General features: G+C 36.4%; 1 protein-coding gene and 1 non-coding gene across 3 annotated transcripts; one reads left to right on the top strand and one right to left on the bottom strand.

The window, feature by feature from the left end:
* Positions 1-206: 206 nt before the first annotated feature.
* Positions 207-23,311, bottom strand: mRpL42 (mitochondrial ribosomal protein L42). 2 transcript variants are annotated; one of them, XM_089231085.1, is made up of 7 exons: positions 23,161-23,311; positions 19,517-19,580; positions 16,968-17,052; positions 13,966-13,998; positions 7,145-7,269; positions 5,866-5,930; positions 207-353 (listed from the first exon to the last, which is right to left on the bottom strand). In XM_089231085.1, the coding sequence occupies exons 1-6, from the start codon at positions 23,204-23,206 to the stop codon at positions 5,903-5,905; spliced, it is 381 nt and encodes a 126-aa protein (XP_089087211.1). In that variant the 5' UTR covers positions 23,207-23,311; the 3' UTR covers positions 207-353; positions 5,866-5,902. The 2 variants fall into 2 exon arrangements, with proteins under 2 accessions (XP_089087211.1, XP_089087210.1); XM_089231084.1 differs by lacking the exon at positions 5,866-5,930.
* TRNAT-GGU (transfer RNA threonine (anticodon GGU)) lies at positions 7,514-7,587 on the top strand. The gene has a single exon. It is a non-coding gene; the product is annotated as a tRNA-Thr (tRNA).
* Positions 23,312-24,367: the final 1,056 nt, after the last annotated feature.

Below are 24,367 nucleotides of genomic sequence, written 5' to 3'. Positions count from 1 at the left end.
TATTTTTAGCGTATAATTTGCCACTTTTTTGCACATATAAAGGGCTCTAGTAATCAGATTGGTAATAACAAAGATAAAAAAATATGTTATTTATAAAGCAAAATCAAAATGGATGGTGTTTTAAAGGAATTCCAGTGATTATGGAAATCATGATGCAATTTCAGTTCACATTAAAAAAATCTATGAATTGTAACTCATTTCACAAATTATTCTAATATATATGAATTTATTATCTAAATAAAATATATGAGTGGTTAAAGGCTATCGGTACACACATACAAATAAAGTTACATACAACCTATATTCCATCTCGATCAACTGGTGGATTAGGATCTAAACGCTTGTCTTTGTTACTAAAATGAAACAGAAGAAAAAAGTTGCTTATCCTTGTTAGCTGTATATAAAGCATTCTGAATTTATTAACATTTTTTTAGAAGTGAAGAATTAATGATAACCTATAATGATCAAAATAAAATACAGTAGACTCTCAAAAATCCAGCCATGTGCTAGTCCAGCTCGTCCAGTAATTTTGCATTTTCGTCGCGCTCAACTTGTCGCGGGACAATTCATCATGTTCAATTTGTCGCAGTGTCAATTCATTGTGCTACAAACTCGTCGCAGTACAAGTTTGTAGCATACTCATTTCGTCACGATACAAATTTGTTGCAGGCTCATTTCAACGCGGTACAAATTTGTCGCAGACTCATTTCGTCACTGTACAAAGTTGTAGAGAAGTCATTTCGTCGCAACAAATTTGAATTCCTTTAAAATTCATGTTTGTTGTGATCTTATAAATATATAGGATAGTTTCTTTAGGCATAAAAAATGAAACTAATTTTTTTTCTCATTTATTTGGAAATGTTCCCCCTTCCCATCTCTGTTTCAATTTTTAGCAAATGAAGGAAAGTATTCATTGACGTCATCGAGGGACATTGGAACGTACACCAAGATTGTGGGATCCAATAAATTTTTAAAATTTAATTTTCACCATATAAGCAGCATTTCTGCTGGGATTTCCGTTTCTCGCAGTGAGGGGCGTTGGGGAGCAGCACACCAAGATAATGAATTGGGATCAAATAAATTTTGAAAATTTAGTTTCTATCGTATAGGCGGTGCTTCCCACTTTCTGTAGGGATTTCTATTTCTTGCAGCGAGGGGCATTGGGGGTGCATATCGAGATAATAAATTGCGATCAATGTGCCCCCCGACAGACCAGACACGACCCAGGCTCTGTCCCTCACGGGATATAAGCCTTTTACCCTTGCGGGTTGGGTCGCGCTGGGGAACAATGTGCCCCCCAGCACATGCACGATTTGTGTAATTCACTATTAAATGTATCCATGCAGAGAATATATCTTTAAGGAATTTTTTATCGACAATGTATCAATATTTCCTGGGTGGGGAGGGGGGTACGCGGGCGTTATCCCAAGATGACAAGTTCAAGTGATAGGACGTAACCAAAATTGAGTAATTGGTGATCAAGAACATGAACTAGAAAGGGAGAAGGGAGGCAAGGTTTTAATAGCGCCCCCAGGTGGGAAAACTATAAATCCGCCTCTGATTATAGACTACATTTATTAGGATAATTTTAATTTTTTTTAAAATTTGTATCGTACATATAAAAAACACTCCACAATATCTAAACCTTTATTTATTTTCAGTGCCTTTGAGTAACATTTTATTTAAACACTTATATAATGTGAATACCGCAATAAAAAGCCAGATGATGATTAATAGAATAATAGGTGGTGCTATTTTAAACTAACAAAATTTTTCTTCGATTTGTAACGATACGTAGGAAATGATTTCAATATATTGCAATTTAAATATTTAAATTCAATTGAAATAATTTAATATCTTATTTTTTGTCATCTGTATAATCTGTATCTCTATTTTATGATACAACAAAAACTCAAATAAAGAAAATTAATAATAGGCTTATTCATTTTTTCAATTGCATTAAAAGTTTTTCTAATTTCAGAACATGAATTATGGGGGAAAACTTTTAAAAACACACGCAAATCACCATATCATTTCTACGTTCGGTTTTGCAATATTCCATGTTTTTGTCAACAGAAAAAATTTGACCAAGCACACCAACCTTGTACCAATAACTTAGACGCTAATGAAAACTATGTGAAAATATTCAAACAAGCCAGCCAAAGATATGTGACTGATTATAAACATAAGATATTAATGATTATATTATATCTAAGAGACTGAGCCATAGTCGTCTTTCTTATTGGTAATTTAATATGAAAACTTCATTGAATCATCATTCATAAGCACTACATTTCTACCCTTGATCTGCTTCCAACTCCCTTCGCTGTGAGAAATTCCAACAAAAGCGGGAGGTGCAGCTTATATGGTGAAAATTAAATATTAATTTAATTGAATTATTAATAAATTAAATATTTTAGGTCCTTGTGGAGATACTGAAATTTTATCACAGCAAAAATCAATTATTTAACATTTCAAATTTTTATTAGTGAATTTTCAAATATAATTAAATTTTTATATGCAATTGATATTGTAATTTTAATTTCGATGACCTTTCCATTAACTGCGTGTACACTTTTTTATTTGTTCATGTTTTTTATTTCACATGTGAGACAAAAACCTACATACAAGCTTGCGTGGAACATGTACAGTGAAGAATCGACGAATTGATTCTGCGGTATAATAAATAAATTGACGTCACGACGAATTGACACGGCGGCAAAATTGTACAGTTACGGATTGGAGCTGCAACAAACTTGTACCGCGACGAACTTGTAACGTGACGAATTGGAGCTGAAACAAATTTGTACCACTACGAATTGACACTGCAACAAATTTATACTGCGACAAGTTGAGGCGCGACAAGTTGAACGCAACAAGTTGAGTGCGACAAATTGACCGGCTACGCATTTTCAGGTGGGTTTTCTTAGAGCATAGAAGAGGAAAAAGTACCACTGCATGTCTATGTGCAGAAGTTTTTATTATTTAAATGGGCTTTTTCAATTAACTTCTAGTAATCTGGCGATTCTAGTAATCAGTCACACCCTGGTATGATATGTGTCAGATTTGAGAGAATGAGTGGCACAGTGGTAAGATGCTTGTCTTCCACTATGAAGGTTACCATCAAGGTCCATGGGTTCGAATCCGGGCATAGAATGTCAGAAGCAAGTTCTTTACCTACCAAGCCTGGGGTGACCACCTATGGATGGAGCCTTGATTTCCCACACAACTCCACTGGTTGGAAATTGCTGTATGGCAATATATGACCGGAGTTGGTGTGCAGTGAAGTAGATTTGCGAGAGCCTGCTGTATAGAAGTGAGTGAAAAGTTTTTCAATATTTGCATAGCAGCCTAGTCTACTTTTTCACCACATACTAACTCCGCCCATATCACACTATACTACAACTTCTGCCATTAACAAGCTGGGTTAGAAATGAAGGCACCATCTATCAGTGGTCGTTTTAAGCTCATTTGGGAAAATATCTAATCTGTATTCTTCCCTGGGTTTGAACCTGGGACTGGACTGCAACTTTCACGGTGGCAGACGAGCATCTTACCATTACACCACAGGGGCGTCAGCCTAGGTTGATGCATTTATGTCATGTATCACCTGAAAGTTACCTACCAGACAGGGCATCATGGGCCCGGGCCAAGTGTTTTTTCTGAGGCCCTACTTGGTAAATTCTAGAAAATTTTAACCGGGTCTCATTTTTGTGAGGCTCCTCTTCTTTTGAGCCCATGTGTTAAGATGGCAATGCTACTAGAAAGGGTGTGCAAATTATGATAAATAACATACTGATACAGAGGTGGCTCTTGGGTCATGCAGCTGCATGGGATGCCATTCTGGAGAGGTGGCAAATCTAAGGTAAAAGGGCGAAATTTTTTTTTTTTTTTTTTAAAGAATTAGAGATAAACAAGAGGGGAGAGTAGGCAGGGAGCGAAAAAGATAGATTTTGCATGGGTAGAGATATTGTCTTGAGCTACCCCTGTGCTGATACATATTGTGCATGGCACAAAGAAAAATTTGCACAGATGGCAACCATATGGTTAAGAAAAAAATTGAGTACTAGCATATTTATGTTGTCAGGAGTATAACATGTACCATATAACATGTAACATAACACCAGTATAACATGTTCCATGTTATACTGGTGCTGCTATCTGTTTTTCATGTTTTGAAGGGTAAATGTGTGAATTCTCATGCAATTATTGTGTTAAGTAGCTTTTGGAGTCTATATTTTTACATGTAGACAAAAACTAAGGGAAAGGCAGTGGTCACTTCTTTTTTACCAGCTTATCAATAAGAAAAGTGAAGCCCCAATTCAGGGAAGGCTTTGATGAGCTCATAACACTTGATGATAATGTTATTTGATTTTGACCTGAAATTTAATTCATCACTAGATACAATTTAATTTTAAATTAACTAAAGGGGAAGGCCATAAAAATTCCCATTACCCTGTATCCCAGTCAAAAAGGGATCTTCTGAGGAGGGGTAGATCATTGATGCAGTGATGAGGACCTTATTGCTAGCGGAATCCAGTCACAGTGGCATTGTTCAGCGATGAGGAAGCTGAGGTGGTGGGTAGGCATACTAGCAGTGGCAGTTAGATTAGCTGAAGAGCTTTTGGGGGGGGGGGTAGGTCATTGTCGCAGTGATGAGGACCTCATTGCCCGAGGAATCCAGTCATGGTGATGTTGTTCGGTAACAAAGAGACAGGGATGATCTTCCATTTGGACCGGAGGATTTCTGTAGCGGAGAATTCCTGCAGTGGCAGTGTCTCAGCGAAGCAATCCCACCATAGTGGTGAGAAGCCCAAATCTGGTCAGCCACCCCAATATTCCTCCAGACAGGCGGTATGTAGGTGATAGCGGAGTAGGAGGGGGGGGGGTCCTTCTGTTTACTTTCTGTCCTTCGGGGAGTTTTCTGGGAGAAATTGTCCATCAGCATCTCATCACAGCAAGTGAAAAAACAGCAAGACCTCTGAGAACTTTCTTCGTGGGGTATTATGCCCTCTGCAGCTGTCTTCCCCCATCTGGGTTCCTCCCAGATCCTGATAGGCGGCCGCAGCTCACGCGGTCGTGTGTGTGACGACGGATATTTTTCTTTACAGTGAAAGTGTGCCAAAAAAGATGACTCATGCTCGAGGATGAACATCAGGAGGGGGTGGGAAGGAAAAAATGGTTACTTCTCGCTGAAAAAAAAAGTTTTCAAGAACCGACATGTCCATCGCAACAAAGGAATTTAACAAAATTGTGAATTTCTACCAATATTCTGAAATTTTGAATTTAGATCCCTCAATTTATTTGCCGCCAAATGGTATAACTCATGAGCATGGGGGGAACAGAGAAAGTGGACGAAACTGAGGGATTTAATTTTTTCACGTATTAATCAATATGGAGTTCTAATTAAAGCAATCAATTAGTGTGGGAGGTGTTCTAAGGTAAGGATTACATACATGGTGATGGGAAAATAAAGGTGTGAAGTGGGGATTTGTTCAAATGACACGATAATGGTATTTTTTCATCACTTTCCTTGAATATCATATAAAAATAATAACAACAATAATGATGCTAATTAGTGGTTATGTGTGGTGATGGGGAAAATTATGTGTGTAGGTGTGAATTTATCAATTTAAACAAATAATAATGAAAAATATAATTTTCAGCCTCAATGAAACATGTAGTAATAAACAATAATGATTGAGTAATTAATGTAGGTACAAGTAGTATTTGTTTTTTGTGGCCACAGATTTCACAAGGGAGATTTTATGTGTTATGAGTGTATGTGTGTGTATGGTGAACAAGTGACATCTATAACATTTTCCATCAATTTTTACGGAAAAATATCAAAATAATAATAGTCACCCTACAACCTCCATTTTTCCCATTCTCCATAACAATGTCAAGATGGCATTGATGTATTTGCACACCTTTGATAAAAAGAGCAATTTTAAACTGATTTCTAAACTACCTTTACAAGTGACAAAGCCAGTTTTATTCACCAAAAAAGTAAAAAATATATAAAAAAGGATTTTGACCAAATAGGATTACTTAATAGTTTAACACGGGGAAGAAAAGAATTTTTCATGTAAAAGTGATTATACAGGGTGAACATGACCTGTTTTGCCAAACAAAAGAGGGTACTAGACGAGCTTAAGTGGAACATTAAACACCCTATCAATTCTGTCCTATCTCAAACTGTTTTTCAGTTATGGTGGATAATTATGTAAAAAAATGTGTTGAGTCTGAAAAACCCAAATTTGTGAAGTTTTTGAAATACCTACACGCAATTAAACACATATTTGGAAAGAGCAGAAAAAATCCTATAAAGTGACATAAATTTCTTTGAAATATCTGGATATAATTGCGAGATACAAATCCTGAAAGATTAGATGAGTTCAAAATCAAATTGTCACCAAAAAATTTTTAATTGCCAATTTTGCAAACCCTTTTCTAGCTACAATCGGTCATATTTACAAAAAAACTTGTCCATAGCATCAGCTTTTGATGGCGCCTAGAATAAATCATATTAGTTTTCTAGTTCAGGAAAAATTTAGTCTTGTTTGCAATACATCACTGAAATCTGTGTTTGTTGTAGATATTCTATGAAAATTTGGATTTGGCGGTTACAGATTTCATGGCCCCACAAGGGTGGAGCTGACAAGGCTTCAGCCCTGGTGCCTGGGGCAATTACCATAATATTTTTTGTTTTCACACTATAAATTCACTATAGAAGGGCCTGTAAAAAGTCTGGCTAGGGGGTCACCAATAATCTAGTTTAAGAGTCCTACTCTAGGTTCTTTGCATCACCTTATAGGTTTTTTCTGCTCTTTCCAAATACATACTTAGTTTGCCTGTAGGTCTTTCAGAAACTTCACAAATTTGGATTTTTTTTAACATAATCGATTATTCACCATAACTCGAAAATGGCTTGATAGGTAAGGGTACGTAGGGTGTTTCATGCTCTACTTTAACTCGTCTATTTCCCTCTTCCATTTGGCAGAACATGCCACATTCACTCTGTTATCAGGATAAAGCATGAATTTAGCATACAGTGTAGCAATCGTTTAAATAGGGTTTCATTATGATCAACAGGTTTTAAACTGTCATTCCATTGATTAAGTGAAGTAAAAAATTGACTTACTGCTTGGGAAACCATTGGTGCTTGGCTGTATATGTCATTTTAGCTAACTCTTGTATCGTTGGACCATCTGGCTTGAATACAGAAATTTCATCTTTTCTAAGCTGCATTTTCAGAATACTGTCACCCTGCAATCAAAATATCTTGTACGTGAAAATGAAAAAAATCTCATCATAATAGTGATTTTTATAAAATAGTACAGAGGCTACTGTATGAATATAATGAACAATTATATGGCTGAGAAAAAAGCCATCTATATCTCTCTAAACCGTCCCACCCGGGGGCCATTTCCTGAAGTTAAGAGAGGCTACTAATGCCTCTACTTCAGCGCCTCATGACACAGTGCGTAAAATTTGGAAGGCAGATTCATGTGTCTCCAGTGGTGTAGATGGTAGCATGCTTGCCCGGTATGCAAGAGGGCCTGGGTTCGAGTCCCGGTGGAGACATGATTACTTTTCTTTCCGAGCTCACCTCAGCATAATATCCAGAAAATAACTGTTTCCTTGATAATGAACAATGTCTAAGATGGACACTGTATGAGACAGACACTTGTTTTGAACAGAATCAAAAGATAGTTCCATAAATGAATGATGCTTTGATGCATAGGTGTCAGAACCTAGGGGCTGAGGGCATTTGAGACCCCCAGTAAATTTTGCAAGGGGCTGATCCCCAATAACTTCCGAAAAACAATGCAGTGCAACTTCCCTCACCTGCATACACACTTGAGCCCCGTATGCACAGCACAACCATCAATTTTCCGGCCCCTCATGTCCCCGCCTCTGTTTCGATGTCCACCTTTACAAAATAAAAACCTGTCTATAACAGAATATTATTTGAGTCTATTGACTTTCTGTTTCGTACAGGTTTGACCTCAGTACACACATTACAGTGATATCTTGGCTAACAAAGATAATTTGTTCAAGAAACAAGTTTGTTAGATGAAAGATGATTTCCCATAGGTTTCTATGGAAAATCATTTCATTCGTTCCAGGTACTGCCCAAAATTTTAGGATACGTTTTTTTTTAAAACATACAAAATTGACTGAAGGCTAAAATGAACAGCTTCAAAATTAAATACATGAGATTTTACAGGAAGATAAGATACTAGTGTTGATGCTAAGAGTCTTGCAATGAAAGAACACATGCTCTAAAAACATGATTTTTTTCAATGCATTCTTCTTTAGCAGAATCTTTCATTTTACACGAAATGGCCCACATAATTTCAGAAAGTGGAGCTGGAAAAAAAAATCGGATGTAGATATGAGTTATTCGGGCTTGAGTGACAGTAATTCTGATGACTGGCACTGAAATTCATCTCATGACACGGCTGGTTTTAAGTTAGAGCGCGCATTAATATCAGGGGTGTATGCAGAATTGACCTAGGGAGCAGGCACAAAAGGCTTGGGGAGCCACACAAATTTTCTTCCAGAGAAATTTCTTTCAAAAAGTATTTAAATTAAATTGATTAGAATAAGGGTATTTTCTTTCTATATTCTATTTTTTTTACACGAAAATATCAATTTTTGCAAACATTTGTTTGGCTTGGGGAAGGGCATGATAACCCCCTTCCCATGCATACGTCTCCTATCCGTATGAACAAGAGTGGGTGATTAGCTGAGAAAGAAAAATCATGAAAAAATATTTGCAAGCTAAAAAATTCAAAAGCTAAGGCATTTGTTAGCCAAGGGGTATCACTGTATATTTAAAAATTATCTCCATTAAGCAAAAATAATTACATCCATGTAAGTCACAAAGCCAAAAGCATATGATGGTATACATGCTGGTATAACAGATCAAAGGTAGCAATGACATTCAAGAGCAGTACTGAGTACATGCATAAACAACCTATGGTTAGATACATGATACGAATATCTCTTAAATTTTCGTCTCATGAGTAGTACCCACAATGCTGATGCTCTTTTACCCATGGTAATGATTTGAATGTCACGCAAGCAAAACAATCATCATTCAAAACTAGCTCAGGCAGTCCTTGTTCGCTTGCGACTGTGAAGGCTTCCTTGAGGTCTGTAGTTTAATTCCAACCATTGATAAAGAAAGTTCTTTACCTACTGACCCTGATGATGGCGATCACCAATAGATGGTGCTCCACATTGTGCTACCACTGAAAGTCCCTTACTATATGAAGTGTGATTGAGCATTTGGTCATGTGGGCAAGTATAACTTGACATGTGAACATGTATCACTCTAATCAGTCTGCTGCTGATGGTTTTCTGTGGTTCCCAACTTTGAGTAGCAGATGCAAGCCAGCTTCCCATTCGAAAAGTCACGCCACAGGGAGCACCAGACCTACAATCACATACAGTGGAACTTCGATTAACAAGTGATTCACATAAGGAGAAGATTTTGAACAAATTTTGACTCAGTTAACAAGCAATGATTTGCATTAAGAGCAAAAATTTTGGGCTGTATTTATTTTGTTTCCCATTATCATAATTGAGCCGAAGGTTTTTCGCATTTCATCCACACATGTACTATGGAATTGTGGGTAATACTCTCCCTAGTTTCTGGTGAGTGTGCATTACTTGAAAAATTAACACGTGTGAATGTGGCTGTTTATGAAACTATATGTAGCATTGTGACCACACATGTGTGTTTAGTTTTTTAATTCTGCTCGGAAAAAACTGTGGGTTGATTGCATTACTGAATGTGACTTTGAGGGACAAGCTCATGAACAGAAGTCACTGTTGAAGAAATTGTGTCCTTGAGGGGGAAACCATGGGCATGGAGGTGAATGAAGATGACATTCAAAAACTAGTGGTACAATATGGCTAAGAGTTAACCAAAGATAAAGTAATAGATCTCTACGAAGGTTTTTAACAACTGGCTGTTGCTAGACAGAGATAGACTACAGAGGCACCGAATCTCTCAATCTTTCCTTGAGCAGCTCAAAGAAAGATTGAGAGATTCGGTGCCTCTGTAGTCTATTAGTCTAGGGCGTTCACCCGGAAAGTGAAAGGATGCGAGTTCGATTCCCCGCAGGGGCAGTTGAGTTTTCTCTTTTTCCAAAATATATCTTTGCAAGAGCCAGTTGTTAAAAACCTTCGTATGGTAGTGGAGAGTAACGTCATCGTTGTAATAGATCTCTATTGCTCAGAACAGCTTATGGACACAGAATTTCACCCAAGGAAGAGAAAAGTGAAAGAAGTACTTCACTTCAAATGAGATTAGAGAAATGTGTAGAATATGGGAATCTATACACATTTTTTAGAAAAGAACCACCCAAATAAAAATTTTGCAGTGTGAGAGCAATGAATCTATCCAAGGACAATGCAATTTTAGAAAAAAAGTAGTCCCATATTGTGTTACAGCACAGAGGGTCTTGGCAGTGTTTGTGTTCTATTAACCCTTTGTGCTGATAAGATGAAATCCATAGACCCCCTCCTCTCGTCTTAAAAAAGAAGGCCACAGTTTCTTTTTTGCAAAACAATATTCCTTATATAGCAATGTAAAGGTCAAGGATGCCTGGTTCAGAGCCCCTGCGCAATGGTGTTGGAACAAGGGTGTATATTGTATAAAAGTGCAGAAAGAAAGACATCCAAAGTCAAGTTTGGAATATAAATAAAAATGTGTGTAAGATAAAAAAAATAATCATGAAAGCATCATAGAGAAATCTGAATATACTCTACTAAACCATACATGCACTTTTCAAACATTCCATGAGGGAGTGAGATAGATGGCTTTTTTTCAGCCCGAGATATCAAGGAAATAGTTATTTTCCGGATATTTTTGCTCAGGTGAACTCGGAAAATAACTGTTTCCTTGATATCTCGGGCTGAGAAAAAGCCATCTCACTCTAAACCGTCCCACCCGGGGGGGGGGGGGGGGGGCATTTCCTGCAGTTAAGAGAGGCTACTAATGCCTCTACTTCAGCACCTCACGCCACAGTGTGTGAAATAAGGAAGGCAGGGTCATGTCTCCAATGGTGTAGATGGTAGCATGCTTGCCCGGTATGCAAGAGGGCCTGGGTTCGAGTCCCTGCAGAGACGCGGTGACTTTTCTTTCCGAGTTCACCTCAGCAAAAATATCCGGAAAATAACTGTTTCCTTGATTCCAAGAGGGAATTTGTATGGTAGAACCTTGTTTCAATCAGGGTTCAATGATATCAATATATATCATGATATATTCTGATATTTATTTTTAAAATATTGAGATGTATGATATTTTTGATATATTTTCAGTCGAAAAAAAATGGTTTGATATTTTCATGGGTACATGAATTTTTTAATCATAAATTAGTTTATCAGTGAATAAATATATAAACAAATTTGCTCAAAATAAAATCCTTCAATCAAAAATGGTCTAATATTAGCAACTGATAATATTTTGATATTTTTAGCCTCTCATTTTTTGTAGAGAAAAGTCTGATATTTTCAGTCAAGAATGGGCTGGCATTTTCATTCAGACACAGAAAATGTACTGATATTATTGGTTTCATATTTTCAGTCAAGGAAAAAAGTTTGGGATATTTTCAAAAATACTATATGTATAAAACCTGCTTCTTCAGTTAAATGTGAAAAGTATTTAAAAATATCATATTAATAAACATCAAATAGAAATCTCGCTGTCAAATTGGAAATCTAAATTTTAGTTTACACTTTTCGTGAAAACATGGCTTGACTATTCTATCGAAAATACTGGATTACAATTTTAATGTCAAATATGAAAATTATGTTAAAAACTTTGTATTATTAAAAAATATCAGATAAAGGTTTTTAGGTGAAGGATGTGTTTCAACTATTAGTTTATATCAGCGGTTCTCAACCAGTGAGCTGTGTGCACTTCTCAGGGGCTCTGCAGTTGTTCGAGGAAAATAAAATCAATCAGTAAATTTGATTAAAAAAAAAAAAGAGGCCTAAAGCATTACACAATATTAACTATATACTAAAAAGAGCTCCTCTTTCCCTCGAATCAAAAGGGTTCCACCATAGAAATTATATACTTAAAAGGACTCTGCAAGCCAAAAAAGGTTGGGAAAAGCTGATTCCCATCATGCCTGAAAATGTTTATAATCAACTATAGGTTGACTATTCTAACAAAACTATCGGATGTATGTCAAAATATTGTACATCAAAATATCAGATATATATCAGCATATCAGATATTTTCAAAAATATTATACTAGCTATAATACCCAGCACTGCCTGGGATTTCTTCAATTACTGTGTGGGAGGATTGAAAAAATGCCAAACCTTTATAAAGGCATACATCATTGTACATAATACCAGCAGCATTGAAGAAGTGGCAAACCATTGTAGAGGCATATACATGTCCGAAACGCATTGCTAGTTAAACCAAGGTAACCAAAGTAAACATTTCGAAAGTGATTGTTGCCAGAAATCACTGTTGCCCGACAGTTTTTTGCTCATTTCGAGCATTTGCTCTGCTTTGATGAACTTTTAAAGTATCCTATCATTCAAGTCGGGTCCTGTTTGGTATATATGCAAAATTTGGCAACGATCAATCTAAAATTGTAGATTTGTATAGAGAACAGGCACACACAGAAATCCAATTTTATATATACAGACTTAAAAACCCTGGTTTCAAGTTATCTGAGATACTAATCATAAATTGGTGTAAAAAATATTGGTGGAATGAAACAGTATACACAATGATTTGCTCTAGACAATCTGATTAGAATACTGAATGTTTGAAATAAGAGCTCTAAGCCTTTTGAAGGTAGAGACTAGAGTAGAGTAGTGTGTTTCCCAAAGTAGGCAATATCATCTTCCCAGGGAGGCATAGAAGCTACAGATGGGATCTGTATAGCTGGTGGGGGTGATGAGAATTTTTTGCTTTCTCTGAGAGAGAGAGAGGAGCCCCCCCCCCCCTCTTTAATGAGTTTGAAAGACTAGAGTAGACAAACATGTTAATACTATGGTGCTCCTTGAAGCATTTAAGAGTGTTCTATCACAAAAAATATTTAAAGACTATTTTTCAAAGTACTGTATGTAAAGTAAGTCTTTGAAGTGTTGCAAACTGTATGAATACATTACAGTAATTCATGTGAATTTGCAATACTTTTTACTCATTTGATCTTTTTTATCACGTTGCACAGTAATTAAAAATAACTCTTGAGTCTGTATCGCACGCAGATCTAGGGCGATGTGTATCTGGAAGGGCAACTAATTGTAAAGCTTTGTAGGAACAGTTCCATATTTTATGAAACATAAATTTTTCCCATATTATCTGGCTCTTGGAAAGGGTGATCATCTCCTTCCCTCCACTTGATCCACGCCTGGTTTGTATACAGTATTTGTGAACAATATAAATATTATGCTTATCATAGTTGAACTTTTCAAACACAAAATATGATTATCAGAGACATCTGAAGTGTTTTTTAGACCTGTGAGTGACCTGTGACTGGATCTTCACTTGAGATTTAAATTTCTGAATTATATCTAGGGGTGTGCAGACTGGTGCTATTAATTGCTGCGGGTGTTTTGAGCACACACGGCTTCAATACCACTTATGATTATCTATCAAAATATATATTTTTAAAGTTTCAATTTCATTTCTATTCAGCTGGTGAAAAAACATACATTTCACTTTTGCACCAATTTCCTGGTCTGGTGCACAGGGAGCCAGATTCATATGTGCTCCCTCAGTTGAAGCCCTGCAGATTTGGCTCAAAAAGCAACAATATAGCAAAATGAAAGAATTCATCAACATGAAATGTGGTTAATGCCGAATGATTGGCTAGGTCAGTATTTTGTTTTCGCATTAATGAGTTTGACAGCATTACTCTAAATAACAAAACACTCCACTTGATTGAATGAAAATTGATAAATGAAAGAAAAGATTACCTCTTCAATTTCAGGAACAAACTTGGGCAAAGCCTGAAAAACATGAATAACATTTTATTTCTTCAATCAAATAATGTTCAGTTTTGTACATTTGGATATTTACCACACATAACAGTGAAGTTTTCAAATGTTTCTACAATTCTGAATGGGTCAATCACATGGAAAAAGAAAGCCTCAGACTTACAAAACTTCTCCCACAACAGACTTGATTGGTGAATTTGTTTTCTTTCTGAATCTTAACATTTTGCTAAATTACTCAGTAGAACATATTCAGTATTCCCCTGCATTAGCCACCATGTTGGAGAAAACAGTGAGTCATATAATTCTAATTATATCTAACATATGATTCTAATTATACCTAACATATAATTCTTAATTATCTGGACCATAAAAATAAATTGAATTATGTAATTTGAAACTTGTCTATTCTCTGCATCTGACCCTTTTTTGTTTTACGAATTAATTCATAGTTTGAGCTTAATGTTTACTTTTGCTATCACAAATCATAATTTATTAAAAACATGGGATACTAAGCATATTTGCCCACAGCATAGATTAGATGAGTTAAATATAAACATAAAAGATTACAAATTATTTGTGTATTTTCTTGATCATGTAGGCAAAATTGAAATAAACCTAGCAAAAAAATTAAAGAATTGTACTGTAAGACAATGTTGTGATACAAAAGCAACAGCATATTTCTTCAATTTCTGAAAACATGGGGAAAATGTGCAAAATATAGTTCCTGTATTTCATAGTAAGTAGACAATGATTTAGATCAATAAGTAAATGCTCAATTTTCATTACCATTTCCAAATTCCTATAATGAAAAACCATAATTTTATTCTGATTCGCTAATTTGTTCAGCAATTGATATCGATCTTTTCAATGCATTCTGTGATCATCATTAATCCTAGCTTTTCTCTGGCATGCCAGCGAATGAACAGGCACCAGCATTTAAGAAGCTGGCATATCTTGAATTTTACAGCATGCCGGCTAATGCAGAGGATTACAAGAAATCCTGTTTTGAAACTGAGATGACAATTCAAAAATTACACATTGTAAATCATGTATGATATCATATCAATATACCTATTCATTCACAAGTTATGAATAGATAGGTATCTTGTGAATGACTTCAGTCAGATGTTCAGAAAATATGACAAATATCTGAGCAGCTATAACAGTTTTAGCATTTGAAAACTGTATTAAAGAAACTGGGGCATGTGAATAAAAAAAATGATTTGTTAATTGGGGAAGAGATTTTTCTGGTTGTTATGCTGATGTGATCCTTAGAAAAGATCGATATATGAGTATACGTATGCATATACAAACCTGGATCTTCTTGTATACTGGATAAGTGTGCTACCTATACACCAGAGACACATCCTTCCTTCCATTGTAACACACATAATAGTATGCTGCGCTGAGTGGAAAAGCCATTAAAAACAAAATGGCAAAAATGTGTCATTATATCCGAGGTCGTTGTGTTTTGTTGATGTTATAAGGTTAAATAGCATTATTCTCTATGGAAATCAGTTGTAGCCTTTGCTTGATATCGTTACAACCGAGGTCATTATAACCAAGTTTGACAGTGTATTTTTATGGACATTTTTTTTGTTTCAGCAAGCCACCTTGTTGAGCAGTTTGCCTGTTGTAGCCTTTTCATTGTATTTATAAATAAAGTAGGGAATCCTTTGCAGCCAAGCCTATAAGACTGAATAAACACAATGACCCTGACAAGCCAAGTGCCAAAGATCTTATGAATCTACATAATTGTTCTTCCAAACAACACTCAAATAACTGTGGTGGTTAATTGAGATCTGATGCCACACTTACTCTATGTTTGGTGATGACTTTAGACAATGAGAATTCAGACTCATAAGAATGTTATCTAGCTTTCATGGAAATTTCAGATTTCTACATACATCTTTTACTGTGTAAATTTACTTATACACATAAAGCAATTGCAATTTGCCATTGTTAACCTCGAAAATGGATGATTTCTAGATAAGCGCAAAAAATAAAACACCTCAGTGTGCCCTTCAATATGCTACAAAAAGGAGGCTTGTGAACAACCTTCAATGTCCAAGATTGCATATGCCAATGCTTAGTTATAGTATTCCCTTGACAATATGTGCAATGTAATTGAAGACCAGAAATGTTAACCCATTGATGACAATTGGTAAGAAAATTTACCATTCGACATTTTAATTTTTTTCCTTGCCAATAAATGGTGGGAGTGGTTCCACTCATTATTTTTACCTTTCAACAAATCAAAGTCGTCTTTAATGGGTTATGCACAGTAAGTACAATTTTTTTTTTCACGTCAAAACCTAGTTGTAATATTGTATACCAAGGTTGTAAACCTGGGAAATGATACAAGTGTCCAACTAACTCCAAGTAGTTGGAAAAACATGTTAGTAGATGCCACTTAACATGTTGGGTTATAGCACCTGCAACTTATTTTTTGCTCTCTCGCAAAATTTGCAATTTGGTATTTACTGCATTTACCATTTCCAGTCTTCAATTATTGGGTAGTACTTATGTATTATCCATGCCAGGGAGATAAATTGCCAGTAATGGAAAAACCGTAATAATAATGGTGTAGTTAGCTGCTGTCTCATGTTGGCAACCTGGCATGGGATATTATGTAAGTACCAATTACTGTATCACTACTCAAATTTAAAACAAACAGAAAAATGTTTCATTAATAAAAAATATTCTGCGGGGATTGGGGGGGGGGGGTTACATGAAACTGTTAGAAAGAAGTAAAGTATGACATACTACAGTGAAAATCCTATATAATGGTTTTTTTTTCAACGATAATGCTACATTTGGTCCCAAAGTAACTTTCATAGTGTTAATATATTCCACTATAACAATACATTTTTCTGATCTCTTGAGTATTGTTGCATATTAATTTCACTGCATGTGTGTTATAGCATTTGAAAAGAACAAAATATCTTGTAAAACTGCAAACACATAAATAATGTATTTACCTTTGTGTGTTCATATGGTGGTTGCTTTTCAGGATGCCAACAAACTATTGTCCTGCCATCTTTACTTAAAACAACATAAGAATTTCTGAAAACCACAAAATAAGAAAAGTTATACAAAAATGAAGATTATAGGAATAACACCTGCTATATCAATCAGAGCTCTTTTCTCATAAGAACAAATGGGGAATATGTTTCGGACCTATAAATTTTTAGGGGTTAAAAACAGATACTATGTATAATGATTTGACCAAATGATGAATATTCTGTTCAAATTTTTTTTGCTAAATATTGAATCATTTGCACATAAAAATAGTTTATATTTCTAGAAAAAATTGACTGCCATCTTAGTGCTTCATTCCTTACGCGAAGATGAGGCAGGGCCGTAACCAATGAACGAATGAGCATCAGGACTCTGCCACTAGACTTATCTCGTTGCCGACATCTCTTCCAGCCCAGCTTCATGGCAGAGTCTCGAACAAAATGTATCTAGTGATATCTGATTTTTCAGTGCTACCATCTATATTTCAGATTGTATGAAGTGTAATGATTGAATATTTGTACCATTGTATGTCTGTCGCTGTTTGTGGCGAGATATTCTAACAGGGCATAGCCAGATATTTATTTCGTGTTTTTTTGTTTAAGAGAACTAGTACTTTGGGGTACCAAAGTGATAAAACAATGGATTTAATCATGTTATTCCATGAGTATACCATTTCAGGGGGGGGGGGGAAACAAGATTTTTTTTTTTTTTGCTATGGCCTTGAGATGGCCATCCCACATGGCATAGGCACTATGTGGAAGGTCAATACTTGACAAATCGCAGGTGGGGGGAAGGTAAGCACCAGCCCAATTTGTTAGTTGCCATGTGAATTCCTTTCAGAGGAAACGATGTTATATCCCCCTTGAATATGAGTAGACACATTGAAATAAAGTTCGTAAATTTTGTGTTGTCCTCAGACTTTAATTTTAGCAAACGCACGCATGAAAAATTTTTTAGGTGCCAGTTCCAATTTTTTAGTTGCTCGCCATGGTGATTTGTCGCCTCAGATTTGTCCAGCCCTTCATTAGGTCACACAAAAAATTTATTGGGTAAGCTGTTTTGATTGGTGTATTAGTTATTTTCACTGATCAGTTTCAGCGCAGGCATTCAAAGGATAGTTGACATGAGAATTTCACGATTTAGAAGTATTAAAATGATTTTTTTCAAAAAAACATGTGACAATATTAACGCTTGATGGAGGCAAATGAATGTAAAAAAAGAAGAAAAAAGATTCCATCTCATAAATTACAAAATAGAGGGCCATCTTATTTTTGAGACATGGCATAATAGTCTGGAATTAGAATTGTGTGCTTGTTACAAAAAGAACTGGTTCATAAGTACCTAACATGATGTTTCACAAATATACAGTGAAATGACCATATAACAATACTCAAGGGACCAAAGAAACATATTATAAAGGAGTTATCATTTTAGAAACATATTAACACTATGAAAAGTGCATCGGGACCAAAGAATAATATAATTATGTGTTATATTTATGTTATATTCATGTATGACTTGGCAACAGCTCAGAGCGCGAGCTTCAAGACACGCGCCGTTCGATGGCTGTCGGGATTCCAGTTCTGGCGGCCATGGCGGTCGGTTGTGTTTCTCCGTAGCTATTATAGTGATGTTGGAATAAAGCGTATTTATGCTATTGTGTAATTCCGAATGCTCCTTCAGTCTGACTCTTATAAATGTCTAGTGAGAGACGTTTCATTATGTAAGCAATTATCGCTGTTATATATTAATTTTATTTATTTACTTATACAACATAGTTGGCTGAGGAGGCTAATACAAGAGAATGCTAATACAAATCACTTTTCTTTCTAAATATCGGTTTCGGCATAACATCTGAAAATTCAATTTCTCGGTATATTTTGGGCCACTCAGTTTATGTCTCCACTCAGTGCTTCAAACACTACTTCTGCATATGAAGCTCTTGAGTCATGCCTGAGGGAGCTAATGCGCTAAGACACCATTGCTTGGCAGCTGTGTAAATAAACTTAAGTGTTATTATGTGTTGTGTAATATATAAATTAAGTGCTTATTATGTTTTTTGAATGTGTGCTCATCAAGTAGTAGTAAATTGCACTTAAATTTAGCTATCAACATATTATTCCCCTCAGAAGGTTATGTGAGTTGGAATTATTGACATCGTATTTGAAGGCAATATGGCGGATTTTTCCTCTTAAGTGTACAATATATTTGTTGATCCACAGATTGTAAAGGTACTTAGGGGATAATTTTTTTAATAGGATTGAAGATAAAATTTCGATAATTAGTTTGATCGTGTGAATATCATTAGAAAAGAATACAGATAAAAAAAGCCAGAGAAGTGGGATTGAAGAGTACTTTTGCAGTAAGGCGTATTTAGCTTAAGTTACATTTAGGGGCGAGTTTGTGCGAAATTATAGTGATGAAGGAAAATTTGTGATCTGAGCTACCCTTAAAAAATTTTGGTTTTAGTTAATAAAAGCTTAGTTTACTGTAATAAATGCACACTTACTTTTTATTGAAGGTTGAACAAAAAGCTAGAGGGATGGTAATATGCTTCGAGGAAAATGATGACCCTGCAAAACAAAGACAACAAAAATGACAGTTCTCTTATATGGATAAATACTACTTGCAAAATGTGTGGGAAACTTTTTATTTTTTAGCAAAACTTTGGTTACTTTTTGATTATTTTTGTAAATCAACATTGTGCAAGAGGTATGAAGTTCTCTACCACCCGTCCCATGGTCCTTATCTTTAACCCAAGGTCATCTTAAGAGCATCATGGGCTACCAGGCCAAATGATTTCTCTGAGATCCTCCCTGACAAATTTACATGCTAACTCTCAAAAAATTCAAACAGATCTTATTTTTGCGAGGGGGCCGGCTGAGTCCAGGTGTTACGATGGTGCTTCTGTCAAAGCGCAACTTTCAATCGCACAAAAAAAAAACAAAAACTGAGAGGACATGCATTGTCGTGCATATTGTCATACGCAAGGCCAAACTAAGCTAAAATAATAGTGTTGGCTACATTGTGGGCAGTTCCTGAAACACAGAGGCACAGAAATAAAGAAAACATTGAGAGGGACTGAAAGTTGCCAGTCGTTGCGTATAAACAGAACTCAAACCTGTAAGTAGGAGGAGTGTGCTGCATTGTGTATAAGCCAGGGGTTCTCAAACTGTGCGCCAAGGCACCCTGATGCACCTCCAACCTGTCAGGGGTGCTATGTAACTGCAGCCTGGACAAAGGTTTTTCTGAAGAGTTTCTTTGTTTAACTGCTCTGGGGGAGCCACATATAAGCGAGATGCCGCGGGTGAAAAAAGTTTTGAGAGCCCCAGTGTCCTTATCATACCACACAAGCCATATTTCCTTTTACTGATATCTATTATGGAGAATTCACGACAGCTGAAGGTAAGTGAGTAATTAGCGATTCCCTGCATTCACAACCATGTCAGGAAAAACTCCCTGTGACACGAAGATCTAGAATTGTCCCTTACCATCCGATTCTAGTGTTCCCTTGTTGATTTTTGTGGCTGTGTACCAATAATTAATGAACCATTGTGTCCATTCTATTAAAATTCTATAATACTTTGAGCATAACTCCCCTATATACATTCACACTTCATTTGGTTTGCCTGCGCTCATCAAAAGATTCATCACAGAACATTTAAATTTATTTTATAGCCATTAGAGAATGCTTGCCATGTGCAATCCACACTGGTGTGACTCATTTCAAGTCGATTTTTGCCAGATAATGCGATTGCTTAAATTTTAAATAGCTCAATAATTATTTTTCTGAACATCTGTCGTGACTGTGACTGATTTTTGCCTGAATGAAAAATTCTGTCACACACACGGTAGAGGTAAAAGTGAAAACAAGGAAAAATGCACTTAAAAATACAGTCGAATCCCGTTTTAACGAATACCATTATAGCAAAAATCTTGTTTTAACGAACACTTTTCTAATCCCCCAAATAAATTTACATAAGAACAATGCTAGGTAACCTGGAATTCCTTTATAACGAAATTTCGCTTTAACGAAGTGATTCCTCCGGTCTCTTGGCGTTCGTTATAACGGGATTCGACTGTATATATAACATGAAAATTCATACATGCAAGTCCAAATATGCAATACTAATGGTACAGACTTTGAAAAGAATTCTAAAGGTATATATAGACGTTAGAAAAATATTTTTCTTCCCCGAAATTTATATGCCATCTAATTACAATATCACCTTGCATTGGTAATTTTTTAAAGATAACTTTTTAAATCAAAGACTACTTCTATGCCACACATTCCAGAAAAAACCAGGGGTTTTCAAACTGTGCAGCGCTGCTCCCAAAATTAGATGACGCTGCCCAATAATTGTTTTTCCAAGAGATTCTTTATAAAACTGCTATGGGGCGCGCAGATAAGTGTTGATTACGGAAAGGGACGCCACGAGTGGAAAAAGTTTTTGAGAACTCCTGATATAGGCCATCACAAAATTTATTGGGGGGGGGGCTGAAAAAACCTCAGACTTCCCCCCTGCCCAGGTTCTGATGCATATGCTCAAACATCATGGTTTTTTCGCCCTCAGGTGAAGTGGTGGTTCACAAACTTATTGCCAAGCTAAAAAAAACCCCATTAACTGAACCTACCCACTCTTACTGACACAGGCATAAACTTGTATTGGGCGGAAGGCTGAATACAAGCTATTTGGGTCCAATATGAAGAAATTTCCAATATATGATATATACCGTATCTGGTGACTATTTATTTATTGCCAAACTTGATTCGGTACTATTCACTAGGTTTACCAATGGGATGATAGAGAAACCAATCATGCTTGAAAACGCATCGGGCGGTAAATGTTGAGGACATGTCACTGATTTGACGTAGTTGAATACTTGGTAATAAAAAAGGTAAACCATACATTTGGAATTAACCCAATATGCTTATGCTTAACAAACCCATCCTCCGACCAACACACACATTTGCCACCATCTTTACAATACCTATAGAAAATGTTGGGATTGAATCAGGTTGATGGGGCTCCAGCCATGGTCCCCCACATCCTGCAGCTCTTAGGCCCAAGAATCAAGAAAATAGGCTCAGATGTTTGGTAGAGTACCTGGCCAGACTTCTCACAGACCCCTCAATTCTGAATTTACACCATGAAAAATGGAATATATATATTGAGAATCATCCCGGGGCCCAAGGGTTGGGATCGGGCCCCTTCTTGTGGGGGTGGAGCTTGGCTCTAGCAGTGCTGTCTTAACTGTTATTGAAGCAGAGGTAGACATCTTCAGCTTCAAATGAAGCGAAGGCAGGCAACTTCAGATTAAAATGGAGCGAAAATAGACATCGTCAGTGGAAAATGGTACAAAGGCAGGCATCTTCAGCAGCGAGTGAAGCGGATGTAGACATCTTCAGCTTCATAGCAAAGATACACAGACACCTTCAGCGGAAAATGAGGCAGGCATCTTCAGCTATGAATGGGCCAAAGTAGACATCTTCAGCTGGAAATGAAGCATAGGCAGACATCTTCAACTTCAAATAGAGCAAAGGAAGACATCTTCAGCAGCAAATGCAGCGAAAGCAGTCACTTTCAGTTGCAAAATTCTGTGGCAATGGAGGTAGGCATCTTCAGATTAAAATGGAGCGAAGGCAGACATATATCTTCAGCTGCAAATGAAGTGGAGGCATGTGGATCCAGGGTGATGTGTCGAAGAAGCGACTAGGGTGCGTGCGTTATACACTGCATTCTTGTATTTTATGGGACAAACAAATATTGCCTAAATCATTCGGCTCTTGGGATGGGCGACCCCTCTCATTGTTCCCCCCCCCCCACCCGAATCCGCGCACAGACTGATCATGTTACATTTCAAAACAGAAATTACAATTTACAGTAAAACCTCTCTTTTGAGGTCACTGGAGGGGCAAAAAAGAAAAAACCGTTCCCATAAGAGGGGTGACCGTTAATCAGGGGTTTGAAATGCATACTATATAATACAAGGGAAATTATTATTCGGCAGTAAAGAGGGTGACTGCACCTGAGGGGGTGTCCATTAAGAGGGGCTCTATTGCATACAGAAATAGTGTTGAATGAAAATTGAAATTCTCACGAAAGGCTTAGAAAATAGATGAAGATTAGGGGATTAATGGGGCGAACTTACTAAACACATCATTTAAAAACAATGCTTTGAAAGCTTTAACAAGCATTATCCTAATTTGTTATTATTTAAGTTTCTTCACAAACTTCAGCCAAAGTAAACGGACTTGACTTTGCACGCTATATGCTGCTCCTAGACGTTACAGAAATTGCGTTCTCTGATTGGTTGAACGTATGTGTGACGTTTCTATGAACCATATGAGAATGTAGAGAAATATCGCTCCGCCTTAACGAAGACGTCATGTCTTAGGACCAATCACGGATGCGTATTTTCTTCATCGTTCTCTACTGTCTAGGATTGGCTTTGTTTACAAACATTCATCTCTTGCCATTGCTGATAATATTATACAGAGTTTTCGACTTTTTGATCTTTTACTTATATTTTGTTGAGTCGGCCGTGGCTTAATAGTAAAGAAAAAAGTAATTTTCAAAACTAAAGTTGTGATTAAGGTAAATTGTAAATGTTTTCAGGAAAACCTTGATTATGTTGTTTTTGCTTTTAGGTTTGTAGTCTTGGCTGGGATTGCTTGATTTCAAAAATCAAAATAAGAGTCACATATTTCTCGGAGGGTTGTTAATTTGAAATGCAGATGGCAGCATTAATCCAGTGCATACGATTGACCGGTAGTTTACCATGACCATGCATCCTATTTCGTGGAAACTTCCCACACATACTTTTTCGTATTTTTGGTCGTTCCCACATTTTTTTAAGAAAAAACATCCTCGTATTTCTCGTATTGCCAACGAAAGTACTTAAATTTACAATTAGGGTTACCAGACGTTTTCCTTTTTCCGCTATGGTAATCGAGTGGTCATAGTGACGGACTCGAATCGCGTTAAAAAGTCTCTCCCCAGAGAGCAACAGGTCTACAAACAGTGCAAATATTCAATCATTACACTTCACTTTAGAAATATAAATGGCAGCACTGAAAAATCAGACACAATACGAGATACCCACTTAGACTGTTAGGTACACACACTTCCGGCACAACTCACTAGGTAGTAAATTTCCCATGGCGATAGACCTGAGTTGTGCTCGATTTGAAAGAAAGACATCCTCCTTTTGAGGTCACATTTCAAGCGTCCTTTGTTTTAGAAAATTCATCACTTTCAGGTTTCCAGAGTTATTTTTCTTTTCTTTCAACCCCTAAAACATATCTGTGGTGTTTGGTCAGAACATAACTCCAAAATCACATTTTTGAGATATAAGC

Source organism: Pholcus phalangioides, unplaced genomic scaffold (genome assembly GCF_987345545.1).
Source record: "Pholcus phalangioides strain wild (caught in Gottingen) unplaced genomic scaffold, Ppha-v1.0 ptg000004l_1, whole genome shotgun sequence".
NCBI classification, from domain to species: Eukaryota; Metazoa; Arthropoda; class Arachnida; order Araneae; family Pholcidae; genus Pholcus; species Pholcus phalangioides.
Note: the sequence above shows the minus strand (reverse complement) of the source record. Positions and strands in the feature narration are given on the sequence as shown.